Genomic DNA, 12,060 nt, shown 5'->3' with positions numbered 1-12,060 from the left:
CCACGTATTTCCAGAGCCGGAGCCTGGCTCACCGGTGCGTTTCTCATGGCGATGTGAAATAGTGTGAGGTAGCTGCTCTCTCTCTCTCTCTCTCTGTGTGTGTGTGTGTGTGTGTGTGTGTGTTTGTGCGTGCGTGTGCGTGCGTGTGCGTGCGTACACAGGCTGCACAATGTCACCTTGACTACAATCTACAAGAGGCACCGAGGGCGCACTGCATCTGTACGCCACTGGACAGAGGAGGAGAGAGGGAGTAGAAGGTATTTGTGTGTGTGTGTGTGTGTGTGTCTCTCGGAGTGTGTGTGAGAATATGGCAAATGTGTGAGTGTATGTGTGTGTGAGAGAGAGAGAGGGAGAGGGAAGGCTGAGGCGGGTACAGCTCTCTCAGACAGCACAGTGGTGGAGGATCCCTCTTCACATCCAGGCACAGCGACGCAGAGATGTCAGGCGCAGCACACACAGGTGGGTCACGCAGCAGCTGGGGGGGGGGGGGGGGGGGCGTGGGTGGGGGGGGCAGGTGAGGCAGGACGCGCGCTCAGCTTTCACGCATCCTCCGTTGTAGTGTCAGTGTTTATAGTGACATCGTGCTCATCATCTAAACGTGTAGTGTTGTTAGTGCAGGTGGACAGGTGTGTGTGTGTGGGTGTGTGTGGGGGGGGGGAGTGCGGCCTCGGGGTCATCACGGTCTGTCACGTGCTTTGGAAACTAAAACTAAAATCTGTGGGATCTGAACCTTTCGGAGATCACACACCCACAAGTAAAGTGTTTAATTGGAAATGTAAAAAAAAAAAATGGCTTTAACGAGAAAAGGCGGATCCTCCTCCTCCTCCTCCTCCTCGCGCTGTCAGCAAGGGGGGGGGGGGGGGGGGGGGGGAGTGCAGGTGAGCTCCAGGTGGGTTCCAGGCCCTCGGGTCTGCAGACACACGCCGGGTCCGGACCTCCACGCGGCGGCAGCGGGACCTTCAGCTTCCACCTTCAGACTTAATTGCATTTGGCGCGACGGTAACGGAGCAAAGTCCCGCATCCTCTCTCCTCCATCATGTGACTCCACCGGCGGATGGACCCGAGTGCTGCTCGTTCTGTCTTCGGCCAATAGCCTCTCTCTCTCTCTCTCTCTCTCTCTCTCTCTATCCCCCCCCCCCCTCTCACTCTCTCTCTCTCTCCCCCTCTGGTTCTCTGGCTTTCTCTCTCACGACGCCTTCACGGGTCGTGGGAAACGAGAAAGCTTGGGCTGGTGTGAGTGTGAGTGCCCCCTACAGGCTGAAAAGGAAGCCGGGATTTATCTCACGTTATGAATCATGTTGGTGTATCTGTCTCCAAAGAGGTTGTGTTGTCACCTCTCTGTGTTTGTGAGTTTGTCAGCGAGATAGAAGAAGCGGATTCTACGGAACTTGGTGGAAGGATTTGGTTTGTATCGGGGAGGAACTCGGTCATTTTTGTTGTCGGTGCAGGAATTTTGTTTTTGCAAAATGGTGTTTTTCACCGGTTTCCCAGGGAATAAGTTGATGGGAAGAATGACAGATAAGAAGAATAACATTTAGGGAACTGATACGTGCGTTATTTACAAGTTGGTTACATTTTAAGGGACTGTTGGGCCTTGGCAGACGAATCCTCTTTACTCAATGACTTGCTAGATTTATGTAGCTTTCACTTTAGTGATACGTCTACATCTACATTGTTTAATTACCATATTTTATTTTAAGTTAGAAGACAAATCTCCGGGTCGAGCAATTATGTGTTACACTGTGTCGCTGTGCTTACAACATGTATTTATATCCAATAAACATATTGAAGTTTCATTATATCGCTATCGATGAATATTGCGATAATCTATTGATATTGTTTTATTGCTCAGCTCGACTTTCACTTGAAGCTTATATTTAGCTTTAACTTGCTGTTTGCTTTATATACTTTACTGTGTATTTACATATTCTATCTAATATTGTGTTCTGCATTTTCACAACCTTTTCATTTGTATTTCTATTTATTGTGATTGTCTTGGTCTCTTTCTCTTCTTGGCTGGGGCGACTGTAAAGAAACATTTGAATCAAATCTTAAAACATTAAGTCAATTGCATTCCCTAATTTTACCTAATACTAGTTTTTATTATTGGAATGGTTGGTAATTCTCAAACGTTCGGATTTTCTATTCTTCCAGTTATTATTTATGTAAACTTATTTGTGTGTCTTTTGAGAAGTACTATATAAAAAGTGATATTAGCGATATGTCAATAAAATGGCTTTGCGTTGAAGGTGAAGCTCATAATTGATCTTCATGGGATTTTTGTGAAGATAAACAACAATGTGACGTTTATTCGAGGTTATTATCAATTATATGAACATCACGATATCCTGTTTAGTCCACATCGCCCTGGTGTGTGTTTATTCGGGGTCTTATTTGCACTATAACGCACACGCGGGGCTCTCGAGTCGCACTTTTCGTCTCAAACACGTGGGAAACCCGAGTGTTACGCGCGTCCCGTGAAGGCACCGTGCGGCCCTGTGACGTCAGCCGCTCCCTCCAGCAGCCAGTGAGAGAAGTGATGCTCTGACCGAGAAGACTCTGCAGCATCTTCACCGAGAGGACGAGCAGGATAAACCCGTGTCTTTCTCTGCGTCTCCGGACCCTCCTCGCCCAGCCCCCCGTCACCCCCACGGGTGTCTCCACGATCGCACGCCGGACAAGACAAGAATTACCAAGCGTGCCAAATTACGCATCGGATACCTTTCTTTTTTTTTTGTGTCGAGGCTCCTCTGATTCCTCCATCGACCTTTTCCCGTCTTCCTTCGTCTCCTCCTCCCCCCCTCCTCCTCCTCCTCCTCATCGTCTCTTTGTGGTTGAGTTTTGTTTTATTTATTGTTCCGTTTCGCTGCTGTTGCAGAGGAGCGCCACCATCCTCCGCCGCCTGACATGAGTACGCTCTTTTCCCCGGCTGCAGCGGAATGACACGCATATCCTAACCACGCATATCCGAAGCTTGATGGAAGATTGACGCTTCTTTTGCACGTTTTGTATTTGCCCCGGAAGATTCTCCAGCAGCACGGGGTTGGGATTTTTCTTTTCCTCCCACTTTGAGTCGATCATCCGCCGCTTTCTGTCCCTGCGCAGCATCTCTGCACGCACGGCGCACCGCGGAGAAACGCGCAGCTAACCTCCTCCGTCAGGAAACAGGCGTATTTTTTTCCAATTCCCTAAATCGCTCTCGCCTCCTCCAAGGACTCATCTGCACTGCACGGCTACGCTGCGTAAAAAAAACAAAACAAGAACGCCACGGAAAAGGGGGGATTTAAACGCACACGCAGCCCAAGCATCCAAGAGAAAGCTCGAAAATGATGGCCGGCGGAGCAGTACAGCAAAACGGGATTTTCTCAAATCCTCTCCATCACAATCAGCAGCCACACATGGAGTCCGACCCTCCGGACTCGCGCAAGAGACCCCTGGAGACCCCCACGGAGGCCAGCAGCACCAAGCGCACGAACACGGGAGGTAAGAGCTGCAGCGATGGGGATGCGGGGAGCTGATGTTCGGGGCTGAGGGTGAATGTTGCTCCGGAGGCAGGTTGATCTGACGCGGTGGCACCTTTCCGCCACACGCGCACGGATCTGCATCCGAATAACGATAGAAACACAGGGTGCGCGATATTTCTTTATTAACTGTAATGTGAGATAGATATTTTTACATCGTGCGTTGAAATAAACACAGGCCTCGGGAAACAATGAGGGGGGATTTGGAGGGAAGCGCCGGTTCCCGTCGCGCACATCCTGCCGCTTTCCCCAGCAGAATGGGACGTTTTCCCTTTTTTTTATTTTACTCCAAATTGCGTCTTTTAGAGATTTTACGCGCAGCCGCCGCGGCCATGCTGGAGCCGGCGGGAGGATGTAAACAAGTAGGAACGGCCGATCGGGCTGGTGCGTGATCGCAGGCTCTCATCCCGCCGACGGATGACCTTGTGATAATCTCACACATCAGCCACCATCGCCGCTTTGTGTACAATTAGCCGACACGGGCGGATAAACAAGCGGACGCGTATTAACAGCAGGCCCGTGGCGAGCCGGAGAGAACAAGGGGGGTGGGGGGGGGGGGGGGATCCAGAGCCGCTCACATTAATGCGACAGTGCCTCTGTTGTGTTACTATTGCAGTAAATGTCACTGCCTTGTGTATTTATGCTTTGCAGATACGAGAGAACGATGATTATTCCTATTCCTCTAAATTGTCCCATCATGTTTCTTCATTATCCGCCGGTTATGGATGAAATATGAATATGTCTCCATGGCAATCACCATATTTGGTTTTTGTTTACATGCTGTCATGCGCCAAGCATTCCCATCACCCATCAGGAGCCTATCCTGGCCATGCACCCCATCATGGACATTTGGACATACAACACACCTGTGCATGTGTTACACGCACGTGCATTCAGTGGAGATGAATATTTTTATATATTAAAATGCTTTAGTATTTATAATAAGGTCAATAATCCAACCTGTTAGTGCAGATGGTTAAATCTGACTGTTTGGATTCATGTTCCTTAAATATGTGGAAGAGAGGGAACCCCAATATTAAAAAAAATAAAAATAAAACAGATCTTAGTTAACCTGCTAAAAATACTTGTATCGGTAATATTGTCTAATTTGAAGTCACATGCTGAAATTAGTTTAATTTGACTGTTTTTATGTTAAAATATTCATATTTGAGCTCATTGTTTTATTATGTAAAGGACTAAAAGTCTCTTAAAAACAGTTTTTAATCCTTAATGAGACTTTTGAAACTTTTCACTGACACAATTCGACAAAATGCATTTTGTTTTAGCTAAAAGTTAAAAGAGCAATTATTGGTGATATTTAGGTCAATTCTGATTTAATTTTCAATAAAATAATGATAGTCTAGTTTATGGATTAAAATATGTAAATTCAATCTGATCTCAGTGCAGGGCTGACGTGAGGAGCAGGACTGGATCTGATATGAACACAATGATCTGATGAGTCTGTTCAAACTGAATTGGTCACATTTCCGTCTCAAAGCTGTAAAACAGAAACGTTTCGTGTGTCCATTGAGGATCAATACGCTTTTATCTTTATGTAAATATCAGTTTTTCGTGGGGACCTCTTCTCAGCAGTGACAGTAAAGAATGGGACAGTCATTTCTAACAGTCTCCTCAGCCCCCAACAGGAACACGACAGACGAGTCCAGTGTAATAAATAGATGGAGACAGGTTGGCCAGTGTAGTTAAACCACATCCAGCAGCGCTCGGAGCACCAAAGGCTCCTGCTCACCACTGTATGTACAAAAAAATAAAAACATGGCCCCCTGCCTGCATAGCCGTCAGGCCGCTCGTCCATTTAGACAAATGAAAAGGTTGGGAGGAGGAGGAGGAGGAGGAGGAGCGTGGTCGAGCAGGCTTTTACTCAGACAGAGGATGGCCGCACTGCCACCGGGTCAACAGTCCCTCAGCCTGCAGCATCAGGCTGATGATGGTTTAAAAGTTGCTCTCACACACATAGACACACACAGACACACACACACACACACACACACACACACACACACACACACACACACACACACTCTCTCCCTACTGCCCCTTTAGCGAAACAACAGAGGAATCAGAGCTTGGTCGCAGGTTTTTGGTTAAAATCTTTGCACTGACTTCTGTCTTTTATAATAATGTTTGGTTTTATGGTCTTGATGATCTCATATTATAACTTGAATTAACCAGTTTTCAGCCTAAATTAGTCTTTTTATTGAACTAATAAGATGCAGAGACAGTTTATATTCACCATCGAGTGTCTATACATGAAGCTGTATATCTTTAACTAGCATAGAAGTCAAACTGCTGCTAAGAGATCATGATACTGGTTGTGTCTCTGTGTGATTAGTTTACGCCACACACTCCCCACCCCTGTGCTTCCTCTCTCTGTAGTGGCCTTCCTGCAGCCCCTATTTGAAACTGAAGGCATTGTATTCCCTCACCAAGAAACTGAGACTCATGGTAAGAGAGACTTCGATTTTGATCTTCTTGCTGTTTTTTTTTTTGACTCTTTACTGTAACCTTCTCCGATGCAGGACTGATCCAGCAGTGATAACACGCATACGCACATGTTGTCTTCCTCAAGGACACATTTCTGCACAGCCGAAATCTAAAACAAAAATCAGGGTCTGACATCTAAATAGGAATTTAAAGTAACATGTAACACCCTCATACTCTACTCATGACTATTGCATGCTGATATTGTGTATATATTGTACGTTTTCAGCTCCATGACATCCATACTCATGCTTTTTTTACAAATCAATTTCTTTTGTCATGGTACCAAACATTACTGCACAGAGGAGTCCTGATGACCTTTGACCTCATGCTTGCCATAATCATCAAAGCCCTGGGGGTTTACGACTGCTGGTGTATTGTTGACATGTTCATTGTGATGTATGTGGTGGCTGCAGTGTGCACTGTGCAGCTGCTGCGGAGCGAAAGTCACACGACTCGTTAACATGTTCACACTTTTTCACAGGTAGATTGAACCAAGAAAGAAAAAAAAGCTTTTCAGTCCGAAATAGTTTTTCGATCATGTGGATTTTTTTTTTTTTTTTTTTTAAACCAACAGCTGCAGCTCAGAAATAAATCCAGATGTAAGGAACATTGCGTGGGCCAATTGTTTTCCATTCAACGTCGATCAGATCTGCTGCGTGAATGAGAAGTGAGAGGAGATATTTAATTCAAAGATGACGAGGAAAGATGGGACTGGGATTTTTTCCAACGAGCTTCTGGCTGGTGTGTTTGTGTGTGTGTGTGTGTGTGTGTGTGTGTGTGTGTGTGTGTGTGTGTGTGTGTGTGTGTGTGTGTGGGTGTGTAAAACGGTCAGCGCTGGTCAGCTGTCAGACGCTGAGCGACGCGGGACCGCTGTAACCCTGCAGGTCATAAATCACGACCACATCTAGTAAACAGCCGAAGGTCTTAAAGACAAAAAGATCAATGAGTAGCTGCAGTGGCTGCTGTTCACAGACCCCCCCCCCCCACCACCCGTACCACCCCCTGTAATCCGCAGACCCAAACCCATTCTTATCCCCCCCCCGGCCCCTCACCCCAGCCCAGCGGGGGGGTTCTCCGCGGCATTAAAGGAATTCAGATTTCCCTTTCTAATCATGTACATAAATGATCAGAGACCCTTGATGAGCTCATTGTTAATATTTGAGTGTTAGTTTCAGATGTTTAAACTTAGATCATTTTTCAAAAGCCGGACTTGATCCTGATGGACTGGACCAGTTAAAATCTTTCATAATTCAAGGATCTGCTGCTGTCGGCCAATCAGGGTTCAGGGTTTTTGAACATGTGGAGCACCATGAAGAATCAACGTTAAAGAAAATCTGAACAGCGCAAAGTTTTGGTTTTGAGTTCATGCTTTTACATTATCGAGTAAAAGATTCATGATATGAGGATATTTATGAGTCTATTAAACAGGAGCTGGAAATACGATGAATGATGAATTAGTAAATTAAACCCCAGTGACTTTAGGGTAGAGATACATCAACATTTAAAATAGTTTCATTTTAAAGCTTAAAATATTCAGAACATTTACACACTGTTATTGTTTTATACACGAAATACATGTGTTTTTTTAAAAGGTCACTGGAGCCAGGATTTTAAAACATGTAAACATATATCACTGAGTCGTCTGCATAATGTCGTCTCGTTTAGCTTCCCGAGAGTTTATAACAAATCATGTTAATATAAGACAAGCGTACTGGTGACAGGTGGACATTTGTTACCATGGTAATGGTAATAAACCCAAAGTTGAGGTTGTTTGTTCGGGATAAAGCACAAAATGTACGTGGTTAGGTTTAGAGAAAGCTCGTAGTTTGGCTTAAGATTGGTAGAAATCATCTTTAAGGTTAGAGCTACGTCGTCCTTTATACTGCGTCACCTGACCTCTTCTGTTGCTCCCGTCATAATAACTGCTGCCACTAGAGGCCGCCTAACAAAGAATCGTAACAATGAGTGGTAATAAGCTCCGTGCATTGACGACCCGTGTCTCTTGTGTAGTGATAGCATGTTCATTTTAGTGCATTACATTGTGAGTTGAGAGTTTTGAAACAGAATCCAGACAATAACTCAACCTCTCCACGAACACTCAGGTCAGATACTTGTTTATAAAACCAGTCCCGACTCTCTGATATCTACCTGCAGCCTCTGATTCCAGCAGAAATGACTGAGATCCAGTGGATTCAAAACAAAACGCAGCTTTCAGGGTAGAAACCGCTTGTATAAGCCATTAAGACGTCTTATGTAAGCTCGGACTAAATACACTGGAGGTTTATTTTGTAGTTTATTTTTTTGATTTTCATGTAGGTGGTCAGAAAGTGAACATGTGGGCAGGAACGCCTCCAGGTTGAACAGTCAGGGAAAAGTTTGCTGACCTCGACTTTCAGACCTCTCAGTCCTTTCATCACTGACTGTAGACTTCGTCTCTCCTCGTCTCTCCTCGACTCTCCTTGTCTCTCCTCGTCTCTCCTCTCCTTCTTCCTCTCCTTCTTCCTCTCCTTCCTCATCTATCCTCTCCTCGACTCTCCTCGTCCTCCTCATCTCTCTTCTCCTCTCGTTCTTCTTCTTCTCTCCTCATCTCTCCTCATCCGTCCTCGTCCCTCCTCTCCTTCTTCCTCGTCCCTCCTCGTCTCTCCTCTCCTCTCCTTCTTCATCTTCTCTCCTCTCCTTCTTCCTCGTCCCTCCTCGTCTCCTCTGCTCTCCTCCCCTCTCCTCTCTGTATGATATAATACATTATTTAGTAAATGGATTGACTGGCAAGTCGGTGTTGGGAAGGAGGGGGGGGGGCCTTGAAATGCCCTTGCCAAGCGACATTAGGGGACTATAGCAGTTGTGTGTGTGTGTGTGTGTGTGTGTGTGTGTGTCTGTGTGTGTTACGTAGTTATCTTCGTGTTTTCTCTCTGAGTGTCGAAGTTGCAAAAAGCCGAGGTGGAGTTTAATGAGGAAGATGAAGGTGTGTGTCAGTGATGCACTGTGCCGCAGATGGAGGCACATGCACAAACAAACCCAACACACACACACACACAACACACACACACACACACACACACACACACACACACATGCTTGCTCGCTGTGTATTGAGCCGTGGCTGTGTGAGACCGGCCCTTTGATGCTATTGATCTTAGTGTGGACCGGCTTTTTTTTGGGACGTCCATACAAATGCGAGCTGTCGTCCTCACATTGATCGACAGTCGGCCCGAGGAGGAGAATCACCGCGTTTCGCCGCGAACACAAAATACGAGATCGACAAAACTGATACATTGTGAATACAGACAATACGTTTTAAATTTTTTTAAATATATATTCAGTTTGTGGGATGGTTTCTCCCTAAATGTAGATTTGTATTGTTCATACATCGAGTCTTGAACGTGTGGAAAAAGAATGGCGTGACATTTTTCGCGGCTCCCACTCGTCCTTTAGCCTCCTGCAGAACACTGCGTTCCCTCTGCGACACGCCTGTTTACTACACTCGCGAGCCTGAGCGTTTCTCTCGGCTGCTCCCTCTCCTCTCTCCCTCTTCCATCCTCTTCCTCTCCTCCTCGTCCATACTAATCATGCTCTACTTCAGACCATCACGACTTCACCCTGCTTCTCTTCCTGTCCTCCTGCACCCTCGTCCTCCCATCATCTCCTCCTCCGCCCACCCCCCCTTCGGCTTTTTTCAGCCCGCCATTGACGACGCTGGCTCGGCAACCGTTTCCGAGGCTGCCGAATCGATTCGCAGCCGCCGTCGTTGGGACTCGGCCAACGGTAGCTGCGACTCGCGCTCTCCTCCTCCACCCTCTCCTGTATCTCTATCTTTTTTTTTTTTTTTTTTTAAAGCCACTGCGTCAAAGTAAAAAAGAAGCCATTGTACTGGGTGGGGTGAAGGCGCCGAGAGGTGGGAATGTTCCCCACAAAGGGAAGCGTGCGATTGGTGGAGCGGGACGCCAGTCACAGCTAGCTGGTCACTGATAGGTGAAGAGAGCAGGGTGGTGATGAATATGGATGAGAGAGCGATGAAAGGGCCGATGCAGCGAGGACGCCTGGGCCCCCTCCTCTGAAATAGCCTTGGTCCATGAACAATACACACCGGTTTTCACACACACACACACGCACGCACACACACACACACACACACACACACACACACACACACACACACACACACACACACACACACACACACACACACACACACAGAAGGGAGAGAAAGGAGGCGGCGGCTTCAGTTATCTTTGTTAGCTTAGCCGCCGTGTCCGCTCCGATTTCTACGCACACAGCCTGATGATGGGCATCGTGTCCGCATGCAGGCATTTGATTGGCTCTCCCTAAACCTCTATTCAAAGCGAACGCCTGTGTTGTCGTTCTCACAGATTTCCTCCGTTAGGTTTTGTTTATGATGAACAGATCGGGACATTTATTCGTCGGTTGGCGAACCAGGACTTAATTTCTTTTTACATATTTTTTTCTTTTAGCGATCGTGCTCCATAATTCATTCAGTCTGTTGCTGCAACTTGCTTCCAGATAAAAGGAGCCACTTGTTATTATTCTTAACAAAGACCCGATCGTCTTTTTTTAATTGAAACGTCTTAAATTACCAAAAAGCAGCACCAGTAAGAAAATTATTTCTGGCAATAAAAACAAAACGGTGCCTTAGATGCTGATTCGATTCCATTAAGTGACAAAATTGTGATTTTAGTGACACTGACTCAAACATTAACATGAAAACGACCTTTCAAAATGTCGATTTATCATTTAATCACATAATTCTTCTCCAAATACTCGATTACGGTCGGAGGAATTTTAAGGGCTTTGTGGTTGCTCCGTGCGGCGTCTAAATCTAGTGATGGAGAAATCAGAGCCGCCTCTGCACGCTGACAGTCATCTCCTAAAATGTCAAATCTAAATTGAATGGGTGACAGGGGAAAAGTGAAACATTCACACGCAGCGAGACGAGGCGAGCAGCAGCGAGGGAGAGAGCGAGCGAGTTCTCCTCCTGCTCGCCATCCTCCGCGAGATCTCTGTGGTTATGAGTGACGACGGCCATCTTTCAGACCAAAGACAGCTGGTCAGAGCCCCACTGCTGGAGAGCTTTACGTGTGTGTGTGTGTGTGTGTGTGTGTGTGTGTGTGTGTGTGTGTAACCCCTCAACAAAAGAGCAGAGGACTGAGGGGGGGGGTGTTAGACAAAGCCTGCCCCCCCCCTAACTCTCCCGGCTTAGGGGAGATGAATATTTTCCAAGGTCCCAGAGCTCCATACCAGAGCAGCCCGACCCCCTTCATCCGCCAAAGGTTCGAGCCGCGACAATTCAGACTTCTCATCTCGTCGGGTCTCACAGAGGATGTTTCGACGAAGAGTTGCACAAGAACACACACACACACACACACACACACAACACACACACACCACACACACACACACACACACACACACACACACACATTTAATTATACAATCAGGCCGTGATATTTTTAGAATGAATCCCTGTATTTTGTGTCTCTCATTATCCCATCGATTTTCCATGGGCTCTCTCGTAGATATTTAGGTTTAAGATTAGAGTGGAAATGAGCCCTGATTCGAGACTTTAGACTATTGTTGGACTGTAAAACTCCAAATTTAATCTTTATTTTCCATTCTCATTTAAATTATTAATCACTGGTTCACATCCAGTTCATCAGCGATTTGACAGCGCACCTCGCAGACTATGAGGAGTTGTTGGAGTCCGACCATGATCCATTGATAGTATGATAAACTAAAACTAGGCGTGTTTAAGAGTCATGCATGTGAAGTCAAAGTAACAGAACATGAGAAGGGATTCTTGATCTTCAGCCCCCCCGCCCCCCCGCCAACCCCTCAACCCCTGCCGGCCCGGGGACACCAGATCTCAGGATTTGAGCCTCCAATCCCCCAGCATGAAGAGCCTATTCTGGGCCTGGCGGGTCCGCAGGGGCCTTAGCAACAGATTGGACTGTTTACTCGTCCAGTTCTGTTGTGGAGGACGTTATATTATTTATTGTGAACGACCTCTGTGTCTCCAACG

At 46.5% G+C, this 12,060-nt stretch overlaps 1 protein-coding gene across 4 annotated transcripts in view; it reads left to right on the top strand.

The window, feature by feature from the left end:
* Positions 1-317: 317 nt before the first annotated feature.
* Positions 318-12,060, top strand: part of nova2 (NOVA alternative splicing regulator 2) — a 75,157-nt gene continuing 63,414 nt past the window's right edge. The window contains exons 1-2 of one of the 4 annotated variants that reach the window (XM_034605544.1): positions 328-459; positions 5,919-5,987. In XM_034605544.1, coding sequence (XP_034461435.1) covers positions 438-459; positions 5,919-5,987 — 91 coding nt within the window. In that variant the 5' untranslated portion in view covers positions 328-437. Of the gene's footprint in view, positions 460-2,520; positions 3,484-5,918; positions 5,988-12,060 lie in introns of those variants that run through there. The other 3 variants (XM_034605541.1, XM_034605545.1, XM_034605542.1) reach the window with 3 other exon arrangements.

The sequence above is a fragment of the Hippoglossus hippoglossus genome, chromosome 13 (genome assembly GCF_009819705.1).
Source record: "Hippoglossus hippoglossus isolate fHipHip1 chromosome 13, fHipHip1.pri, whole genome shotgun sequence".
Lineage (NCBI taxonomy): Eukaryota > Metazoa > Chordata > Actinopteri > Pleuronectiformes > Pleuronectidae > Hippoglossus > Hippoglossus hippoglossus.
This window is presented reverse-complemented; position numbering and strand designations above follow the sequence as displayed.